This window comes from Arthrobotrys flagrans (assembly GCF_004000055.1).
Source record: "Arthrobotrys flagrans strain CBS H-5679 chromosome Unknown unitig_0, whole genome shotgun sequence".
Taxonomy (NCBI): domain Eukaryota; kingdom Fungi; phylum Ascomycota; class Orbiliomycetes; order Orbiliales; family Orbiliaceae; genus Arthrobotrys; species Arthrobotrys flagrans.
In genome coordinates, this window is record NW_027137550.1 from 3,871,310 (window position 1) to 3,893,338 (window position 22,029).

A 22,029-nucleotide genomic window follows, 5' to 3' on the forward strand; every position below is an offset into this window, starting at 1 on the left:
TCGAATTAGAGCTTTGATAAGGCAGCCGGTGGGGCCTGCACGCCTGTGAGAAACACCTTCAGCTGTCCCAACACCTTGTCAACTTCAATCCAAATCCACCTCCAAACAAACGGCTCTGTCCTCCACCCCGCCTCGGAATCGTACCCAAATCCCCTCAACCGTGTCCCATTGGCTGCAAACCCGTGATCCAGCATGACATAGCGTGGCTTGTTTCCATTCTTCTTCTGGCTCTCAGGTCTCGTCTATATACCTTTTTCCGTCACTGCATTGCATCGTCCCGGCCGGTGTTTGATTGATCCAGCTAGCCCAGCTCCCCCCAAAGCAAACTCTCGAATCGAACTAATATCAAAGCTATCCGAATCACGAGTCCGACAGCCAGCTGCACGACTTAAGCGGCCTCCTCTCGCGATCGGGCCGCTCGCTACTTCCCTCCTCCCTCCTCCCGATCCATTCTCCATCTATCCTTCCGCTACTCCTTTATCATTCCTTCTCAATATCAACAACCGCAACCATGACGGACGACTCGCATCCCAACGGCGGCGTCAGAATCGACGACGCTCTCTCAGAATTCGATGCAGCCAATGGTGGTGGGCCCTCCTCGCACATGTTACTCTCACCAGGGACGGCCGGACCGAACGGTGGTTTATCACCGCCTGGATCTATCGGCAGGAGTGCCGGCAAGAGCGGGAGGGTGATAGAGAAACTCATGGCAGAAAACGACAGATTGCGGAGAGAACTGAAGAGTGAAACAGCGAAGGTAAAGTATCTTCCTTTCGTTTTTCCGTTTGTGTTATCTCCCCGATTTCAGCCTTACGAGGGCATTTCTTCCCCTTCCTGGCGAGATCGTGGGCGAATATGGTTACCTGGGAAACTTCACATGCTGACCCTGTGGTTTTATCGATGGTACACAGCGCGAGGAGGAACAACGTAGAGCCGAAGCCGCCCGTTCATCGCGAGATTCGTTACAATCCATCAACGAGAATTTAGTTCACCAAACCAACATTGACAAGGTCGGTTCACCGGGGACCTGGTAAACAAACCAGGGGGAGAAGGGCAAGGAGTCTCGGCCTCGCTAACGACCAAACCCTCCAATAGACATCTCTCTCTCGTAAAGACCGAAAAATCGAAGAACTCCGCTCCGAACGCGAAGAAAACCTGAAAAAACGTCAAGATGCTGAATCCAATCTTCGAAAATACGTCGCTGAACAGGATGCTAGAGTCGCGGACTTGGCGAAAGATCTCTCGGCCGAAATCGCGGAGAGAGAACGGTATGCTCGTCAGTACGATGTCCTCGCTGCATCGTGGAAGCACCTGGAGGAGAGGTACCAGACAAGTGTCAACCGCCTTAAGAAGCGAATCGAAGAGATCGCGGCTGAAGAGAGGAAAAACAAAACGACAGTGGCGAAGTTGGAGATAACCATTGAGCAACAAAGACAGGAGATCGAAAAGATGGGTGCAGCTCGAAGAAAGATCGAGCAAGCATACAATGAGCGCATCGACCATACGGAAGAAGAGCTCAAGAAAGTGAAAAAGTTGACGGATGGTGAATCCGGAGAGGTCGCCGAGAAGCTTAAGGAAGCCATGGAGGCAGCTACGCAGCTAAAACACATACTGGGAGTACAGAAGGCGATACGCGGTATACCGGACGATGAGACTCCCGGGAAGACATGAGGCACGCAGCTCTCACTTGTTTCCTCGATCCCTTTCGTTTTAGCTGAGGCATACGAGATGGCCACCTGCAACCCCACTCGCTAACCCCCATATCATGAAACAGTTCTCCTACACCCATATTGCATCCGTTTTCAGTGTCTTTGCTCGTTGCGTTGATTCGCGCTCATGATTGCTCTAGCTCGATCTGGTTTTCTAATGCTAACGAACTACTGTTTCTCACGCCTCAGGCATCTACTTCTTCTTCATCGCGGTTTTTGCTTTCTTCACATGCGTGTCTGTTTATTCGTTTAAAGTTCCTGGGCCCCACAAGTGCACTAAAACTTCCCGTGCGATATACCTATTATACCGTAGGTTCTACACTTTGTTTTGCTTGAAATATTTTCATCTGCACAATTGGCGAATTCGAAAGGGCTTTATAAAAAGCGGCTGGTTTTTCTCTTTCATTCTTCTCCCTGTATATATGTATATGGATACACGGCACGATATGGCTATTTGATACTAACGAGGAACGGCGGTGATCATGATGGTAGCCGGCTTCATGGGCGTTTTTCTTTGTTGATAGATGTTTTTTCTTTTGTCTCCACGATCGATTCCGTTTTCCTTGGGTCCGTTGGCATTTTGAACAAACAGATCTTGGAGATACGAAGATGGAGATTACTACGGCGCGATATATATCATGATACCATATACTCAAGTATGATATAGTATTAAAATGAATGCTATGGTACTAGCTAATTGTCTTTAAAGTTAACTTACCAACCGACCTACTTCTTGCCTGGTGCCAATACAGGCGATGAAGATAATTTTACAATTACGAGCTGAACAACAGTAGTGATGAATCTGGAACGCAATATTCACATGCAATTTCATCTTCACTTTTTCTCATCATCACCAAAATGAAAAACAAATAACAAAAGCTCAAATGCACACGATCGACCCCGGAACGCCTTACCTACTATTACAATACAGCCACACACACCCCCTACATAACTTCATTCATTCATTTTCATTCCTTCCTAACGCGGCCCACCATATCGTTGATTAAACGATAAATTAATAATTAAGAGATCTTTGTGAAAAAGACCTACCTTGCAAGCGCAAATCTAAATGTTTCCAAACCGTTCTCCAGTAATGATTTTCTATCCTCCAGGAACTTCCTTCGCTCTCGAATATCTTGCGGTTCGCCGGCAAGGAATTCGATTTCTTCCTCTGTCATCAGGGCGATGTCCATTGGTGAGATGATTTGGGTCGGGAGGGTTATCATCAGGTGTCTTTCGATTACTTGTTTTGTGACGACGTTGATGAAGTATTTCATTTCGTCCTATTTTGAAAAGCGCATCAGTATATATTGCTTTGCCGTTTGTGTTTAATACATGGATGTTACTTACCCGATAATAGGCCCTCTCTGAATCAAAAGCCTCTTCGGCCGCTGCCCGATCCATATCCGCCGAGGGCGTAACGATATCATCTTTGAACCCTTCCTTCATCCGTTGTTGTAATCTGATATTCCGGTTCCTTTGAACGTTGGCGGCATAGGTATAGCTGTATGTGATCGGGTGGCGGTCCTTGTCGTCTAGGATTCTTTGTAATTCCGTTTTGGCAGCTGTGACAGCATCCTTCAAAGATCTTTCAACCTTCGAAGCCCATAGACGTTTCTTTAAATCTGGGGCCGTGCAACGGTCGAGAACCATGTCGACGAATACGCTGCATGTGGTGGCAATGGCGTCGAGGTGTAGTAAGGCGATTAGCTTCCAGGGTTCTGATTGTTCTCGGAATAATTGGCCGATGACCTGTGGGTTGAAGCTGCCGGGTAACTCTCTTCCTCGTGAAAGTTTCATGACTTGGATGGCGTGGTCGATGGCTTGGTCCCTTGTTACTTTCTTGGGGAGCGAAGGTTCATGCTGCCGTCTGTCGTTATCGGTGTTTTTGTCGACAGCTTGAGCCCAGGCGATGAGTTCTTTTTCGACCCGAGGTTCTACCTCGAACTCTCCGGGGTCTAGTCTTTGATCTTCTACTATCATCGTTTTCCGGCCGTATCGTTGCATGTTTCTTGAGAATTCCCCGTTGTAGTACTGCACGTTGGCCCTGAGCCTGGCCGTATTGTTCTCCGGGGAGATCTCAGAGTCTTCGATGCTGAAGAAAGCATTGTCGTATCGGCCTTGAATTGCTGCTTCGGTGAGAGCTTGGACTGCCATAGAGGTCTTTGTTAAATATGTTATCTGCTCTTGGAAGGTACCTCTGCTCTCTCCGAGCTTTTCTAGGTCTTCGTACGTCAGAGCGAGGATTTCGCCTAGTTCTTGTTGAAGTCCCGGTATCTCTTTCTTCAAATGATCCCTTAGGAGCCGACTAAGCCGAAGGCGAAGCGCCCCAACTCCGAGCATTTCATGAGGAAGTTTTCGATACGGCTCTTTGAAGAAGAAGGTTCTTTCCGAAGCATTCCTATGTTCGATGCTACTAGCCATATCCCCATCCTCCCTGTTCTTAACAATATGCCATCCCAAATCCAATTTAATATCCTTATTGCAAGCAAGGTCTAGCCATGCCTTTTCATTGTCCGATCCGGGACGTAGCGTATCGGGTTTTGTGATGATACCGAGTGTCCTAGCACCCTTCGGGTCAACTTTTCGACAGTACTCCAGGATGATTTGGTTCGCATAGTCGTTTTTAGCAGAAATGACGGCGAGGATTACGGTTCGTTCGTTTTTGATGTACTCGTCCACGAGTTCCCGGATTGTGATTATGTCTTCTTCGGTTTGGGATTTGTTTTTGGCGTGGATGAGGCCGGGGAGGTCGACTAGGGTTCTGTAGGGGGTTAGCGGTTATATTGACATGATTCTCGGAACGAAAACTATGTGGTCACGAGGGTGGTTGCTAAATGCGGTAATGTATGAAGGGGATGGTTAAACATACAACTGTGGTCTATTCGGACCACTGATTTCAATAATCAAAACATCTCTGGAGAAAGCCCGACCTTTCTCAAGTCCCATAAGAATCGTGGCCTGTTCTATAAGGCTTGGCAATTGTCGAAAATCCGAAATGGTCCTCGAGAACCTCCTGAGGGCCGCTTGCTCGCCTTCCGTCCTTTCATGGTGAGGATTAATCGTCGTTGTAACTTTCAGCGTATCACTCCGCCTCAAAATAATTTCCGTAGCGAACCGCGTGCATAAGTTTTCTTTTCTGGGGAACGGAATCTCGGTTATCGCTTCCAGTACTGACGATTTTCCCGAAGATTGGTCTCCACAGACCACGAGCTGCGGAAGACTCAATACGTTGCTTAAACCGATTCTCTTGAGGTTATCCACCACGTCAAGGATTTTGCGTTGACCATCGTCTTGAAGGGCCTCTAGAGATGCTGTATTTAGGTCATCTAGAGGTGGTGCGGGAGCAACAGAAGTTGTGGATGAATTGCGCAAATGGCCGAGTCTTGAATCTTCCTCTGCTCCCGCCGGTCCGGCTGCCCCTACTACAGAACTCGCACGCGAGGAGCCTGCCCCGTAGGTATGCCCATTTGGCGTGTGTGTGGTCGTAAAGAAACCCATTGTCGCTCGTCTACGGGCTACGTTTTTGAGGTTTGATAATGAACTGGGAGTTATATTGTGGATTCCCTGTATCGAGGAGGAGGGTAGTTGGTACATCTCTTTCGACTCGCGTATAATATATGTAATATAAAGAGGGGGGGAGGGGGGGGGGAGGTAATATAGATAATAATAAAAAAAGAAGGGGATGAAGTACTTTACTATGCTTCAAGATACTTTGGAGGCGTCTATATAGAGAAAGAAACTTTTTTTCTCTTGCTACGGACAGGGCCTCGAAAAGGGAGAAACGTTTTTTTTTATACGGCCTGGCAACGTGCCCCCAAACAGCCGTCCGAAGGCGGGTCGTTAAACCGAACGGAGAGGCCTTGTATCCACGTCGACGGGTACCCAATGGGACAGGACCGACCCGCAGGAATACAGCCCGGGTGTTGATGCTTAACTTGATTTGTCGAGGAGTTGCTTTTTGATGGGTTATGCTTGGGTAGGTGAGTTTTTTTTTTTTGCGATTTCACGTTGGGGACGGTGTGATATTGAGCTACTGGTTGTGTGGTGGAGCTACCCCCTGCCACCGCCTATATCAACACGGAATCGCTTGGGAACTTGTGTGGTATCCTGCAGTTAGAATGCCGGGATACTCCTGGGGGAGAAACGGGCTGTTTTAGTTCTTTTTTCTTGTTGTCTCTTCTGTTAGCGGGTAGACCCCTTAAATGCGGCCGGGGACGACGAGAATGTCGGAACAAACCTTAACTGCTCTTCAGTCGACGTATAAAAAGGCTGATACGTAATATTTTGGATACTAGTATTCCGCGTATGCATGCAGTGCAGTAGTTTTGTAAACAAAGATATCGAAAGAAGAAATGACGCTCGCCCTCACGTTACCTTTCTATTCATAAACAAGCCCAAAAGTCAGGAGCTTTTGTAATTGTTTACGCCCAACTTGGGTATGCGGGGCGTGTTTACCTCCACAAGATCACCTGGTAACGAGTCTAAGCTTGTTACGTTTTCTCAATCCATTGGGATGATGGGCTCTTGGTACGGCTTGGTGCTTGGTGGCATGATCGTTTGGGGTTCAGCTTTCCGAAGTTGATTGGTCAAGTATGTGACAATGAGGTAAGAGAGTGCCTTTTTTTGTTTTCGTCCCCAAGCCCTTTGGATTTTTGAATGGTCCGCGGATGTGAGGGTGAAGAGATCTCGAACCCAACTGGTCTCCAGGGGATGTTGAACGCGGGACAGCCCGGCTGTGCGTGCATGAAGAATTTATCATCACAAACCCCTTGTCTTGTCATGTCATCGCTATCACTATCACACAACGCACTTTTTGCAACAAGGTCCAATGGAGTTTGGACTTCCAGGCCGTTGGGTTTGAAGGGGTCAGTGCGGCTAGATGACAGGTTATATAAATGTGCACGTATGAGCACTTACTATGATCTTATAAGCTTTTCAAACCATACAATCTTGCCAGGGATTGGCGCTTCGGACGAACTTGTAGAACTGTTTTATGAGTCCAACGTTCCATTTTGCAGCTTGTAACTCTATAACGAGGTGTATATCCGATGGCTGCATTCAACACAACCGTTCTTTGACGTTGGAATCAGACACAAAGTTCAGCATTTGCGGTCTTGAGATCAGCCTCAACGAAAAAAATTTATATCCGCCCTATTTCCCCGGAATCGGCTAAATAAGTCACGAGATGAAGTTGAGGCTCAAGCTTATCATATTGAAGGATTTCCGGAGCTCATTCGTTCCGATCCAAATTGCAGGATTTTATTAAAATCCCGCCAAGAAAAGTCTCGGCAAATGCTTAGCGCTCGATAATGTTAGAAATTCGCAGTATGATATCAAAACTTCCAAAGTAAATTCAATTCATGCCCGATGAAAAGCTGTGAATCTTGAATTCATGAGCAATAAATGTCTCCGAGCTTATGCTGGACCTGGGCAGTCAATTTGCTTTCTTTTCTCCAAAGAAAATTGACCGATATGTCGACATATCGAGAGGACACTGTTGTTGCAACTCGTGATTCGAGAAACCTCTCACTTAATGTCCGTTATCCGGTATTAATATATTAGGGATAGCGTTTCGAGATAGGGGTGCCTCCATTGCGCCCCCTATGCGCCCCTAGTCATGACAGAGGCTCTGTCTATTTAAGCTTTCTCTTCGCCGTTGGCGCCCAGATCGCAAAACGGATTCGATAGTTTTCTTGTCCTTCTCTTGGTAATTTTACTTTACACTACGCCATTCTATTCGTTATCTGTTTATAAATTTTTTTATTCTTTTCAAAAAAAAGGTAACAGTTCAACGTTACTTTAGAATTCTCCAATATGAAAGCCACGTGTGTGATTTCGATTCTTTCGGCCCTAGCTGCAACTGCTGTAAGTATTCATTCTAGAATTCCAGCCCCTCAAAACGTTATAGGACCGCCGAGTGACCCGTAATAAGGGTCCGAAATGCGTGCGTGCGTATACCATGTTCGAGTCTTGCTAATATTAGCCCTCGTTGCACAGCTAGCAGCTACCTGCGATGTATCCAGCGCCATCGACGTTACACCATACCTCCAAGATCTTGGTAAAAATACAGGCGGCGGCGGTGGGAGCGCCATCGATCCCGACTATATCTATCGTATCATCAATAATGCCGTGAAACGACGGGTAAAGCGTGCAACCTTGGATTGCAAGTCAAATGAGACTTGCGTGGCTCTCCAGGGCGTTCCTCTTTGCTTCGATGCTGTGTAAGTTTGTGTTCCTTCTTATGGCTATGTCCCTTGCTGTCACACCTTCGGTTTGTGCGACTCGAGAGCTATTCGATTCTTAATTACGATGATGATGGAATGGTATGAGGCTGATACTGTGAACTATATTTGGTAGAGCATATACTTGGAGAGATACTGCTGGTGATAACGGAAATCTTTTGGACGGAAGCTATACTCTCTCAGACGGCCGGAAGGGAAACCTGTACACTGGCCCGTACCCACTTCCCGATGGCTCAACATTGACCGTTTCTCCTTCCACGACAACACCGACCTCAAATTCCAATAGCTCTGCCAAGACGGAAGCGCCTAACGCTACCACCCCTCCAGCTACTGGAGGCTCGACCACTGGTGCACCTTCGGCCTCCCAAACTCCAAATGGTGGTGTGAAATTAGGGGGAAACATGGGTCTAGCCGTTGCTGTGATTGGAGGCGCCCTTGCTGTTGCCTTGTAAGCTTGTATATAGTTGGATCGAGATGATTTTGAAGGGTCGAGGGCCACATGATTGAAAACAAGAAAAACAAGAGTTTCTCAATCTCTCAATCCCTCTTATTCTTGGACGAGAGTAGAAATATTTAATCCAGTTCTAGCCTCTTGGTTTTGCGGAACCCTAATATTGATTTGTTTGCTATTTGTGTCACAGATAAGCCATGTTTACGGTGTAGCCTCGAATCTAGGGTAGGCACATGCGTTCGTCTAGCCTAGCAGGTGCGAGTATGCGTGCAACTAGGGAAGCAACCATTTTTACTGCACTGTGCCGCCGTGGAGCCTACCTGCCAAACATACGGGCTTAATGCTATCGAGGCTCAAGGAAATGAAGGCGGATAGTAACAGTCTCAAGCTGGAGTGGCGGGGTTATGATGGTGATCATTACTAGTCTCGGCATCATTACCTGGTCAGTACGTGAAAAAATGCCCACGCACTTAACGTTCAGGTTCCTGCCCAACGCTGGGACAAACACAATTGTTACACAAAACCATCAAGAAGATATACTCCAAACCCCCTTAGTTCCTTGAGCCGCCGTGTCTTGTCAACGGAACAACTAGAATTATGGGTGATTCAACAGGAATTCAGCGATGCTTATGCGTCCGAGCAAAATTCCAGGCTCGGTAAGCTAAAGAGTCGGTTGCAAATGGCCAACAAGTGGCCTCGTTTCGACCTTAAACTTTGAATTTTGAGAACATGCAACCGCTTGAGGAATAATATTATGTAGGCGGTTTAATTATCCGCGTGGAAGGCTGACGGGAAATTTTGAAGTAGAATCTATCGGCCTTGAAGGCCTTTGTACTATCAAGCGCAGGTGACGTCGGCCACATCAACATTTTACTTCACAAGTCAGAAGGGAGGTTGAACGTAGTCTCGAGTCCAGGGCCGAATGCATTTGAATAAACATTTATATCTCCCCTGTAACTTTCCCCGCAATACAGCTTAGGAAGGGGAAGGGAAAGCCGATACTATCTTGAAATCTCTTCTGATATCCTTCTTCTCCCTCTCCTTTCTTTCCCTCCTACATTCTGTCTCCTCTCAAACCTTAAACGCGGCCAACGTTCCCAAAGGGGGTTCTTTCGCAGATCAAAGCATCGACTGTCTCTTGTGGATAGCGACCTTGGAGATGTTCGACGGCATATTGATAAGATGAACGGAACCATTACAGTTATTCGGCAAGAGATGATACTCGCAACCATCATCAATTACAGGAACGAGCATCGGATTCAGAATCAAGAAGTTAAAGAGGAAATGCAAAGGGTTAACCGCAACTTAACCGACGCCAAACAAATTTGTAAAATCTATCGCGTGGTAGCTATGGAGCTTATGTATCAATCGAACTTTATCACAGTCAGCCTGGCCCCGGATCCACATCTAGCGAACCCGCATGTATAAAAGCTAGAGAATTCAAATATTCAATTAGTCGCACCGGTTGGGATCCCCGAAGTTTTACCTCCAAAAGCCTTTCCCGCCTACACGTAGATTTCAGCTTTACTCGAATTTCACAGATTGTAGAGCTCCCAGCCAAGCCTAGATAACATGGATCAATGAACTTTTATGGAAAGGAATGTGCAGCCGGGTCTGGGTACGAGACAACATGCGCAGGATTTTTCTTTTTTTTCTTATTGAGATTTATCGCTGTGGTTTTCTTTAACATCTGTGTTTCCGCCTTGGACCCCTTTTTATTTCGCTTCCACATGTGCACACTTATTATACAATCGTATACGTTTAGAACTTGTGGAACTATTGACTTGAACGCTTCGATATTTGCTTTTTAAATTTTGTCTCCATCTATTGTTTCTTAGAAGGCTTCGATTCCTACAGATATGAAACTTTGTCCTATAAAGTACTATACCCCTAAGACATTACTATCTGGGAATGAATCAGCAAGTCTTTGGTAGATCTTGGGCTAGGTATTTTGTCTGTACATGGGAAAGTGAAGGGAAAATCGAATTACACGGGGACTCTTTTAAGCTTAACTACAAGATCTAAAAATCTCCCAAACTCTCGAATCTTTCGTTTACATGGTCGGTAATCTTTCCATCCAAGTCGTTAAATTGTCTGGCAAGAGCATGGTCATCGAGGAGAGGCTCTGTGCTGGGCGTCTGGCTACGGGGCCGGAGACGGATGAAGCTGCAGTAGGCGAGATTAGCTAATTTCTGGAGGATTATCGCAGGAAATATTTCGGTATCGAAGCTTGAGTGTATTGGACCTTACTTCGATTCTCTCTTCTAGAGAACTGGCGCAAGGGAGGAATGCACCCCTGCTAGACTTACCACCTTCGAGTGATGACGATCTACGGTTGCGGGTTCCTATATTCCCACGTCGGAAGTGATAGAAAAGAAAGAATCCGATAAAAATTAAAAGGGTGATACCGGCCCCAACTCCGGCGGCTGTGACGGCTTTGTTGATTCCTGTACTGGACTGTATCCGGCGATTACTTGCAAATATTAGCAATAGTACTCGTTATAACTAGAGTAAAGAGGAAATATCTATTGGAAGGGGCCGAACCGAGCAGCTTGAATCCTCGGAATCTTTATTTCGACCTGTGGTGGTTCTAGTGGGGCTAGGGGTGCAAGAGGACGTAGTAGTCGTAGCTGTAGGGGCCCCGACCGTATTAGTAGTAATAGTAGGAGTAGTAGCAGTAGTAGGACCCATACTTCCAAAATTTGAGTCAGCAGAATTATTTGGAGGATTAATGGAAAGATTATAGCTCGAACTACGAAAGGTCGTCAATATTGCCGTGGTGAGAATGTTTGATGTAATTTCAGGAGTCAGAAATGTAGTAGTAGTCGAGTCCGGGTCGGTATATGTAAATACAGGTGTATGTACAGTGCTAGTGGTTGATAAGGTTAAAGCTGAGGTTAAGTTCTCGGAGCTGGTGTTCGATGTTCGGATTGTCGCTTGGAATATACTGGAGTGCTGCTTCGTGACGTCTAGATACTAGACAAGGCAATAGTCTCATCATATAGAGGGCGACGGCTTCCAGCTGCCGATAAACGGAGCATATGAAAATAATATATGAAGCCGCAGATTACGGGCCGTATATATCGCTGTATTTGAAGCTATAGGTCCGAAGCTTCTGTGATCGATACTGCGCAAGGGACTATGTTGAAGGAAACAAAGGATCATATACTCGAGAAATTTTATATATAGATCTGGGTATATAACATGGGGTGTAGCCATAACCCAAGATCGGGTATTTTGACTATCCGACAGGTAAATATTGGGCGTACTTGGACGGTATAAAGTGTCTGGGGCAACAAAAGATAGAGATAATGTTATGTTCTACGGATACTCCGAAGCCAAACATGTGTATACCCTGCATAGTACTACGTTTCAACGTTTCAAGTTAGCTTGTAGTTACCGCCCACAACCCTACAACAAAAGTCGAGCAGATCAACATTGTAACCGGTCGACCTTGCGGCTAAATGAGCATCGACCTAGCTTTTAAACGGTTCTTATTCGACGAATGCCTCGACCAGAAATGGCGTTATTACTTCCAAACTTCGGATGGCATGATGCATTTACAACGGATGTGCAAGGCGTTCTCGGACCGAAAGGAAGCCTTCGATAATAGCCCTTCTACACCCAATATAGCGATTCAAGTTTCACCACCTAATCTTCCGGGAACGAATATATCTGCGGGCTACCTTAGAATATCTCGGTATAGTCTAATATTGCAACTACAACTCCCTTGGCAAGCTAATTTGTAACATATGGTCAGATTGAAGACGTGTGACTTGTTCAAAGAATCTATTCCAGGAACTATGGAATGCCTCAGGGAGCATGTTGACAAATGTTTACGAGAAGGATTTTCTATCAAAGTGAGCATTGATATAAATAGCAGAAACGGCGATTATGTCTAACTGTAAGTTCTGTTGTTTAGTCGATATTTCTAGTGGGTGGCCTAGGATCTTCCAAATATCTACACCAGAGAGTGAAGCAGTACTGTGTGAGCCTCCCAGGAGATACTGAAGTAATCAAACTAAAGAATGCGTAAGCGTCCCCAATTTTATGGACGAAATAAACTTTTGTTCTATTGAACTAATTAGCCTCGCGGCTATAGAGAGTTTGCAGTCATCCGTGGCGCTATCGAGTCGCACCAGAAAGATCTACTGGGCGCGGACGATCCAATTTCCCTTCGAATTTGCCCCCATGAGCTACGGTATTCGTGTCAGTGAGCCCTGGGATCCAATGAAACACGACCCTGTTTTGGATGACCAGTTCTGGGACCCTCGTACGAGGATGATGCTGGCACGAAATCAAGTCAAATGGCTTATTAGAAAGGTATCAGCTGAGATATAGATCATCCACAGAGGCTCCAGGAATATTTTCATCTTATACTAAAGTTAGCCCGTAGTTCCTCATGAATATAGGGAGCAAAGATTCAAGGGAAACGTGCCTCAGAGATCAGAGAACTATTTCAGCGAAATTTCGAGAAATCGCCTGAAATTTGGGAAGACAATATAGTAATGTGTTCACTGGATATTCCACCACCGCGAATAAACAAATGTATGTCTTTCGTTTGCTTTTGCGTATTTTTTTTTCATGATATACTAAAAGATGATTGTATCGGTAGACGTAAAACCTGCCTGTCGTCTGACATCCAATATGAAAGGTATTCCGATTGATATGTTTGAGAAACACAAAATGGCAGAGAAGATTGGGTTCTGGGGCCGGGGGAAAGTATTTTACAACCGTACTTTCGATATTGTGATGAAGATTGGGCTGACGGATATCGAGTTCCAACTGTTCTTTAAACAGAAACTCCGGAGCGATTTGTTGAAGACATCGTGGGGAGAGCTGGTTTTATAAATTATGCTGATCAGTTGTAACTGCTCTCAGTCTAATATTTCTACCTTGTACTTTTAGAATCATGGAGTCGATCCTTCCATGCCGTGCTGCCATTTAGTTTTATGAATTTATAGTACTTTGAACCGGAGACTTTGTCTGCCATTTATAGCTCTTGGATGGAGGGCCTAGTGTGTTGTTTTGCCGGCATCCATTTGGCTGATAATGTTGGAGGCTCAAGGCAACCCAGTAAGTTGGCTGGCAGCCTCGTAGCTACCATGAAGGATTAGACAGCCGTTCCAAACTCCCTGACAAATATGTGAACGAACTTCCCCGTATCATGAATTCCCTTGATACTTGATCATGAACCTCAAATCTCTTCTAGCACCATTGCGGCACTCGATTCGACAAACTATGCGTTTACCGACACCTCTTCTCCTCGTATTAATAGGAGCCCTCGAGGTCACGGCGCAGGCCACAGCGTCGTTGACTCGAACTGCAAGTGGCTCGTCTTCGGGCGGCCCTACGCCTACAACCACGGGCGCAAACAGGATTACGTACGGGCATCTCCCCTCATGCGCATCTGAATGTGTTGCTTCGGCAGTTCGATCCGTCCCCTGTGCGCCGTTCGTTGGATCCTGTCTATGCGCACTTCCAACCGATAGGATTTCATATCAATTGCCGGTTGAATGTGTTAAAGCAAAATGCGGGCAAGGTGATATTGATGCAGAAGAAAAGTGGCGGGAGAGTGTCTGTTCCGGGGTCACCTCAACCAGCAGCGTTGGTTTAGCGAGCTTGGTAAAGGGTACGACATCTACAGTCCCACCGGCAGAAGTCACAGCCACGGAAATTTGTGAAAGTGGTTGGAAAGGTTGTCCAAAGGGTTTAAATGGTGGCTGTTGTCCAAAGTGAGTGAATCCACATTTGGGTGCATAGGTAGATAAGCATCTTACGTTTGTGAACTTTTGCTAACCCCGCAACACAGTGATGGCTTCTGTAACCTCCTCGACTGCCAGCCATCGCCAGTGGCCCCCTCGATCAACGTCACGAAAATAAACTCACCAACTGAAGTTCCGGTGGTTGATATTACTGCTGTTTTCCCACCTTGTTCGCATCAATGTATTGCCAAATATCTCACCACCACACCATGCAGCCTTTCTCCACTGAACTCAACTTGCTTTTGTGAGCTCCATGATATCTTTCCATGCATATCCACTTGTGAGGAGGCAGAGATCCAAAAGTTTGTCACCACGCATCTCGAAATATGCACACCATTGTGGTATTTCAAGCCCTATGATCCGACCTTTGAAAGATGGTGCGATTTAGTGGATGGCCCCGGGAAACGAGGAAGACCCGCTGGATACGATGATAGAATGGGCAGTCTAGTGTATAAATGCCCAGACTGGTGGGAACAGAGGAACGCTGGGAAACGGTTCGGTATCGTTCTGGGAATTTTCATCCTGAGTTTGATGTTTGTGTATGGATGCTGTGGGTACTGGAAGCATGTTGGAAGAAAAGTGACCCGGATTGATAAGATGAAAGAAGCAGAGAAACGAAAGATCATGGGATTTTAGGTTTATTCTTCCGTTGTTAGTCTTATTTCTAGTTCCAATGTGACTTTAGTAATCCATTGTGTGGATGTTTGATTCTAATGGTTAATTAGTCCAGTGACATGGTTAATAATTTTGTGGAAATACTTAGAGACAAAAGCTTTGAAGAATGTTCACAAAAGGGATTATTGAGCATCATTAGTCTTGAATCCAGAAGATAATTAGAATCTGTCTGGTAATTATTTGATGAAGACTTGCAACGCTGTTCTCAGTAGCACCAAATAGGCTATAGAGTAGAAGTACCAGGGCACGTGACATATTTCAGCTTCAAAACTGATTGAAGTTCTAAAGTCTGGCCCTGTACCACTACATACACAGTAAATGAGATTTGAAGCTGAAAAATGTCACGTGCGGGAGGCCGTCACTTGGTGATCGTTATAATGCAGCCAAAGGATCGTTTTATATTGCTAAGTCTGCAAACCCCATCTAGAAATTTTTACAAGTGTCAGAAAATTTACAATTATAGGTTTTTAATCCCAAATCCAGCCGTCGATAACGTTCATGAATGTTATGATAAGTCGCCCAGCATTCACAATTTGCGTTGTGGAAACAAAATGCCACAGTTATGTCACATGGCGTCACATGATCGGGGACTTCCGATAGCAGTTCGCTTGTGCGGCAAACCTCAGCAGGAAGCTGGCGATGTCCAATCAAAACTCTCCGAGACATCCCTTGTCTACAGGTGTACCAAACCAAGGATAGCATTGGAGAAATCGAGCTTCCTTTATAGCGGGCTTTTTATATGCATCATCTTCCTCAGAGGTTGCTAAAGCAGTCCGTACTTTATTCCTACTTCTTCGGCAGTCTGACGAATTTTCGAGTCTAGAATGCTCCAAGTGGTGCTTCTTGGGAAACACTATCGCCTTGACTTAGGCAGCGGCGGGTGAAATCGACACGAAAGGTACCGCGTGCTCAGACGCCACAATTTACACCATATTATGACCGAATATACAGTATTAAAAGCTGGCTTGAAGAAGCAGCTGGAGGAGATTGAGAGATTATATCCAGATGCATCTTACAATGCGCAAGTGGAAGAATTTAGAGAGCAGGAATACCCACAGTTAAATGGTATACAAGACCTAGTAACTCCTCATTTATCACAAAACATAGTAACACAAAACTCTAGGCATTACATACCTCGACCATGCCGCGACGACATTGTACTCATCCTCTCTTATTGATGCCGTATCTTCAGATTTGAAGAAAACCCTATTCGGAAACCCGCATTCGTTATCTCCTTCTTCACTTGAAACCACGAGAAGGATACAAGATACCCGAGTCCGGGTGTTACAATTGTTCAATGCGGACCCGGAACATTTCGACGTTGTGTTTTGTGGGAACACAACAGCCGCGATTAAACTGGTGGCTCATGCATTCGCGGCTCGTCCCAACAATGTTGGATCCGGATTCCAGTACAAGGTTCATGAAGACTCACATACGAGTCTAGTTGGGATTCGTCAAATGGCCACCGACTCTCAAGCCCTAAGCTCGTATCAAATGGATGCATTTGTGAGTTCGAAAGGGACGGATGAGTTTGGTCTTATGGCTTATCCGGCGCAGTCAAACATGACAGGCCAAAGATATCCGCTTTCTTGGGCCGGCACATTACGGCAAAATCGGCCAGGATGGTACACATTGCTCGACGCTGCTGGATTGGTTACTACTTCGCCACTTGATCTAAGCAATGTTTCGACTGCCCCAGATTTTGTGGCTCTATCCTTCTATAAAATTTTTGGATATCCCGATCTTGGCGGGTTGATAGTTCGCAAAGCGAGCTCGTCTATCCTTCAGAGTAGAAAATACTTTGGAGGCGGGACCGTAAGCTTTGTTATGAATCTTTTCGACCATCCGTCGAATGATTTGCCCCACGCGGTCAGAAAGTCGGGGGATCCGCATGAGTATTTAGAAGACGGAACGGTTCCGTTCCACTCAATAATTGCTCTTGATCACGCCATTTCAAATCACAGTCGTCTTTACGGTAATTTCAAAAAGATTTCGCAACATACTCAGGCTCTTGGTACACTTGTGTTCAAATCGCTCAAGGCTCGGAAACATGTAAATGGAGCATCTATAGTGGATATCTATACGGATAACCATCCTAGTCATCTGACTTCCCAAGGTGCTACATTTGCGTTTAACCTTCGAAAATCAGATGGTTCTTTGGTTGGATTCAACGATGTTCTCAAACTCGCATCGGTTCGTGATATCCACCTTCGAACCGGAGGGCTATGCAATCCGGGGGGTGTGATGAAATGGATGGACTTGTCGGCGCAGGAAATGCGGAAGAATTTCGCGGAAGGGAAGCGATGTGGCGATGAGTGGGATCTCATGAACGGCAAGCCTACCGGTGCGGTCCGTGTTAGCCTAGGTGCCATGAGTACTCTTGACGATGTAGCGAGATTCATATCTTTCATCGATGAATTTTACGTCGAGAAGACGGTCTCATGCATTGCTACCGAATTGTTTCCTCCCTCATCCAATACCACGAAGATCAGCAAGATATCTATATATCCCATCAAATCGTGTGCCGCCTTTGATATACCTCCCTCGAAGCCTTGGAAGATCATGACTCAAGGTCTTGAATATGACCGCGAGTTCTGCCTGATCCATCAAGGGACGGGTAAAGTTATGGATATGAAGATGTATCCGAAGATGGCACTTATCAGACCATTTATCGATTTAAAAACACAAACATTATCGATCTCTTGCAAACAAGCCTCGACAGCTTTACGAATACCCCTTGACGAGAGTCTTCCAACCCATTCATATCTGATAACGAAAAAATGCAATAGCAAGGTATGCGGTGACACAGTTGTTGTTCAAGCATATTCTGAGAAGCGAATCTCAGAATGGTTCTCGGATGCTCTTGGCGTTCCATGCACCATTGCTCGGTATCCTTCTGCGCCTGATGGTGGTGGAAGATACATGAAAAACCACCTTCGCCAAGCCAATGGTGAAATACCAATAGCTCTCAGAAACGAAAGCCCAATCTTGATAGTGAACAGGAAAAGCCTCGATCCGATCAACGAAGTGATTTCTACAACAGGTGGAAAACTATCCGACATATCAGTCTTCCGATCCAATATAATTGTGGACGGGCCACAGCCATTCGACGAAGACAAATGGCTTGAGCTTGGATTCCGAAATTCCAACTCTACTATTCAACTTCTGGGCCCTTGCCGAAGATGCCATATGATATGCATTGACCAAGCCACTTCGGAACGGTCACCGGAGCCATTCGTAACATTATCCAAGCTCAGAACTATCAATGGGAAAATTTATTTCGGACAACATGCAACTTTTATCTGCGATTCCGATGAACAGACGGGATCAATACAGATTGGCGATGAAGTTGATATCAACTACATTGATTTAGATACTTCGGATACCGATTCCGGCGAGTCTTGCAGCTCCGGTAATACTGCGATAACAGTGGATACCACCGCTGATACCGCGGAGCCGGCCGTCAAACAAGAAGCTGCCCGGACGAGTTGCATTCTCCAATAACAAGTTACTGAATCCCCTTGGTTTCATATGATTGGAGTTTCAGAGCTTTTACCTATACGATCGGTTTTAGCATGGCGTTTATGGCGTCCTTCTCGGTGTATATAATATTTCAGCATTATCTTAGACTTTAATTCTTTGTTGTACTATGTATGTACACGTCACATATTATACAAATTTGACCTAATTCGAAAGCTCCTTTGTGACGACAGCGGAAACGGCTTCTACGCTCCTTACAAAGCGATCTGCGATCTCCCGTACTTCTTTTTCTTTGATGATGTACATCGGGAGAAGTAATATGTTATCCCCGGAAATTTTGCCATCCTCGTGCACCGTTCCCATGCCCAATAGCATGCTTAACCTTTCTTTCTCCCAAGCATATTCCAAAAGACGGCCAGCAAACCTTGCACTTGGCGGGAAAGTCTGTTTCGTCGTGCTATCCTTCACAAACTCTACCCCGATCTGGAGGCCCCGTCCACGGATGTCACCAACATATGGTGCATCCTTTAACTTCTCCCTCAGGAGGCTAAACAACAATTCTCCCATACGCCTAACATTCTCAAGCAAGTTATCTCTCTTTATAATTCTTTGCACGGCCAGTGACGCCGTACAAGACAATGTATGTGATTGATATGTGAACCCACCGTTATACCCCCCACTCTCAGTCAACACCCTTGCAACCTCGGCCGTCATTAGAACTGCGGAAATGGGACCATACCCGCCACCAAGCGCCTTTGCACAAGTCATCAGATCTGGTGCCGCATCTTCCACACTACCATCTTCCATCCAGGCGAACGGGTATCCAGTCCGTCCCATTCCGCATAGAATCTCGTCCATAACCAGCAGAGCACCGTATTTCTTACAAAGTTTCTTCACACCAGGAATATAACCCTTCAAAGATGGTGTGCAAGCTTGTGAGGTCCCAGCAACCGGTTCCATCCAAAATGCGGCAACATTCCCATCATGTTTCTGGAATTCATCGTCCAGTTCCTGAAGCAGACGTTGGCAAAGTTGCTCTTCAGTTTCTCCGTCTCGCAACTGGCGGTATGGATAACATGTTGAAACAAAAGATACTGGAGCTGCTGATAGATATGGCGTAAAGATACCCTTTCTCAACGGATGTCCAGAGACCGCCAAAGCACCCAGGGTGTTTCCATGATATGATGGAAACCGAGAGATTATATGTTCTCGAGTTGCAGTTGGAGGACTGGATGCCGAACTTTTGGCCAGAGAATACTGGCGGACTATCTTGATTGCTGTTTCTGTAGCTTCAGAGCCACCGCTGTTGATAAGGACCTTTGCGAAAGCACCTTGTGATTCTTGGATTAAAAACGCAGCAAGGTCTTCTGCTGGCTGCGTTGTGTTGTGGCCGGAGTAGACGTAACTGATCTGGTAGAAGAAATAGATGTCAGGAGCTGTCCTAACTTTTAATACCAGGATAAAATTAGAGCTCAATGGTGATGATACCTTGTGCATTTGGTCAATTATGGCTTGATGGACCTCTTTGTTCGAATGGCCGAGGCATGTAACGCCTGGACCCGCCGTTGCATCCAGAATCTCGTCATTGGAATCCGTAACAAGATAGCTATCATGGCCTGCAACCACAAGTTCTGCTGGTTTTGAATATAAAGTTCGATTAAGAATCGCGGAGTCAGAGTCGGCCACTCTCCCGCATGTTGGATCATGAAGAGTCGACATTACTGTTCGTCAATATTGGACTCGGATTGGTTCGTATATTCGGATTCAAGTTCAGGTACGACTTAACTTCACTAGAAGTCAAAAAAAGGTGTAATAAATTGTAAAAGTCAGAAAAATCCATTATGTTATATATATGATATAAAAAAGGTTAACCTCGGTTTTGGCCATTCTATTACGAAATCTTCGCAACTTGATGCCCTAAATCTTCGATCCTTCACTAACTCGAGCCAAGGTTGTCTGTCAGTCTGGACTCGTCTGTTGTTTGATATCTTCCCTGCATGATACATAAAACCACCCGAAATGTGGGGCCGATAAGTTTAAATTCTAGGCAGCAAGCGGGTATGCATGACTAATGGATATCGATAGGATATTTTTTCCTGAGATGGTATGATGATTTTTTGAAAGAATGATATTTGCGGTAGCACAATGCAGAAACAAAATCTTATATACAAGAAAATGGATATTTTGTGGTATTTTTGAAGGTTTCAACGCAATTTTTCTTTTCCCAAAGGATCAATTGATCAATTGACAATTAAAAACCACCCGTGCTCTTAATATTAATGTTAGACTGCAAGCGCATTGCAGTATAATAACAAGGGACAATTGAAGACACTAAAGAATTTACTTCGTAAGCAACCGACTTTCCGCCCAATCAAATCGCCAAATCTTACGCCGCCATTTTAGATTATTGTACAACCCCAAGGTTTGAAAGATGCCAACCGTTTAGAAGAAGCTGACGTGGATGTGGTTGCTAAATCGGGCGCTAGTCATTATGGTGATTCTACATATTCATGGTATTGGGTATAGAGTGCTTACCAGTGACGAGCATTGCAACCAGTACCAAGAGCCTTTGGTGGTGTGTACTTGCGCCACTTGGACCAGGCCTTTGGAGCCTCCTTGCGCTCGCGGTTCCAGATCTTTCCATTCCAGATGATGTACTTGACCTTGAGAGAACCGTAGTTGCGCATGATGTACTCAGCCATCTTGGTGGCATTTGGGTTTGGTGCAATTCTCTGAACCCAGCTAGTTAGCTTCTGTTGTAATCATGAGCTTTATACAATATGCATACCTTGAGCATGAAATCCAAAGCCTTGCCGACGGCGTGGTCGCTCTTGTAGGCTCGAGAGCCTTTGCATCCAACGCTGGAAATCAAGGTTGGGAAAACTTTCAGGATCTTGTAACCATTAGTGTAGACATATTTCTGGCATCCGCCAATTGGAATGCTTGGGAGTTTGGGGCCCTTGACACAGCATTGAATGGAAGAGGAACCAGGGCAAAAACCAGCATAGAATTTTCCACCGCTACATGTACCAGACTTGTTAGCGCAGACACCAGCTCTAGCACCGTTGTTGCAGCTAGTGGCACGGGCGATGAGGTCACCCTCGGTGTCAAGGGAGCGGGCATCGAGCTCGCCTTCTTCGGTACCGTCGTATTCATATTCCTCATCCCTAGCAATAATAGCGTCGAAGTCTGGTTCAACGGATCTTGGAGAGATTTCGAGATCGCGTTCGGCAAGGTCCTCGACATCGCCATGGTCTGGGCATGCCAAAACCGATGAAGCAAGAAGGAAAAGCGGAAGGAATGAAGAGAACTTCATTATGACGATTTAAATATTAAAGTGCTTTGTGTGAAGTAGTAAAGACTGAAGAGATCTAGAGAATTATAGAATGGAGAAGCTTCGAGGCCGATTGCTTTTTATTATTAAGAAGACGGAGCTGTTGATGGCTGATGCCGGTGCTGAAAAGGAGTCTGTAATCAGGGAGGTTCGGATTGAATTTATAGACTTCCGAAGCCATATTGGTCTCGACCTCCTGAACTTCAACTTCTAGGAATTTGAAAACTACTAGGAGCTGTACACCGACTCTCCAAGCGGCCGTCCGGTCTACCTAACGCCAAGAAGGCACAAAGGACCTACGGTTACGTTGCCGGTGGATATATCTCTATGGATATTCCCATATTCCCCTGCTGAGATATTGACTATGCAT

At 45.6% G+C, this 22,029-nt stretch overlaps 7 protein-coding genes across 7 annotated transcripts; 4 read left to right on the plus strand and 3 right to left on the minus strand.

Moving 5' to 3' along the window:
* Positions 1-511: 511 nt before the first annotated feature.
* Positions 512-1,671, plus strand: DFL_004177 (uncharacterized protein; the record flags this gene model as incomplete). Its single annotated transcript, XM_067633227.1, has 3 exons — positions 512-757; positions 912-1,010; positions 1,096-1,671. 3 exons carry the CDS (start codon positions 512-514, stop codon positions 1,669-1,671), a joined length of 921 nt encoding a protein of 306 aa, XP_067491417.1.
* Positions 1,672-2,677: 1,006 nt separating this feature from the next.
* Positions 2,678-5,210, minus strand: DFL_004178 (uncharacterized protein; the record flags this gene model as incomplete). Its single annotated transcript, XM_067633228.1, has 4 exons — positions 2,678-2,687; positions 2,760-2,992; positions 3,060-4,473; positions 4,582-5,210. The coding sequence occupies 4 exons, from the start codon at positions 5,208-5,210 to the stop codon at positions 2,678-2,680; spliced, it is 2,286 nt and encodes a 761-aa protein (XP_067491418.1).
* A 2,316-nt stretch (positions 5,211-7,526) lies between these two features.
* DFL_004179 (uncharacterized protein) lies at positions 7,527-8,406 on the plus strand (the record flags this gene model as incomplete). Its single annotated transcript, XM_067633229.1, has 3 exons — positions 7,527-7,577; positions 7,710-7,933; positions 8,070-8,406. 3 exons carry the CDS (start codon positions 7,527-7,529, stop codon positions 8,404-8,406), a joined length of 612 nt encoding a protein of 203 aa, XP_067491419.1.
* Positions 8,407-13,646: 5,240 nt separating this feature from the next.
* DFL_004180 (uncharacterized protein) lies at positions 13,647-14,806 on the plus strand (the record flags this gene model as incomplete). The annotated part of the gene is made up of 2 exons (XM_067633231.1): positions 13,647-14,140; positions 14,218-14,806. The coding sequence occupies 2 exons, from the start codon at positions 13,647-13,649 to the stop codon at positions 14,804-14,806; spliced, it is 1,083 nt and encodes a 360-aa protein (XP_067491420.1).
* A 974-nt stretch (positions 14,807-15,780) lies between these two features.
* Positions 15,781-18,349, plus strand: DFL_004181 (uncharacterized protein; the record flags this gene model as incomplete). Its single annotated transcript, XM_067633232.1, has 2 exons — positions 15,781-15,910; positions 15,969-18,349. 2 exons carry the CDS (start codon positions 15,781-15,783, stop codon positions 18,347-18,349), a joined length of 2,511 nt encoding a protein of 836 aa, XP_067491421.1.
* A 180-nt stretch (positions 18,350-18,529) lies between these two features.
* On the minus strand, positions 18,530-20,044 carry DFL_004182 (uncharacterized protein; the record flags this gene model as incomplete). Its single annotated transcript, XM_067633233.1, has 2 exons — positions 18,530-19,735; positions 19,814-20,044. 2 exons carry the CDS (start codon positions 20,042-20,044, stop codon positions 18,530-18,532), a joined length of 1,437 nt encoding a protein of 478 aa, XP_067491422.1.
* A 723-nt stretch (positions 20,045-20,767) lies between these two features.
* On the minus strand, positions 20,768-21,641 carry DFL_004183 (uncharacterized protein; the record flags this gene model as incomplete). The annotated part of the gene is made up of 3 exons (XM_067633234.1): positions 20,768-20,795; positions 20,861-21,057; positions 21,114-21,641. The coding sequence occupies 3 exons, from the start codon at positions 21,639-21,641 to the stop codon at positions 20,768-20,770; spliced, it is 753 nt and encodes a 250-aa protein (XP_067491423.1).
* Between the last annotated feature and the right edge of the window lie 388 nt (positions 21,642-22,029).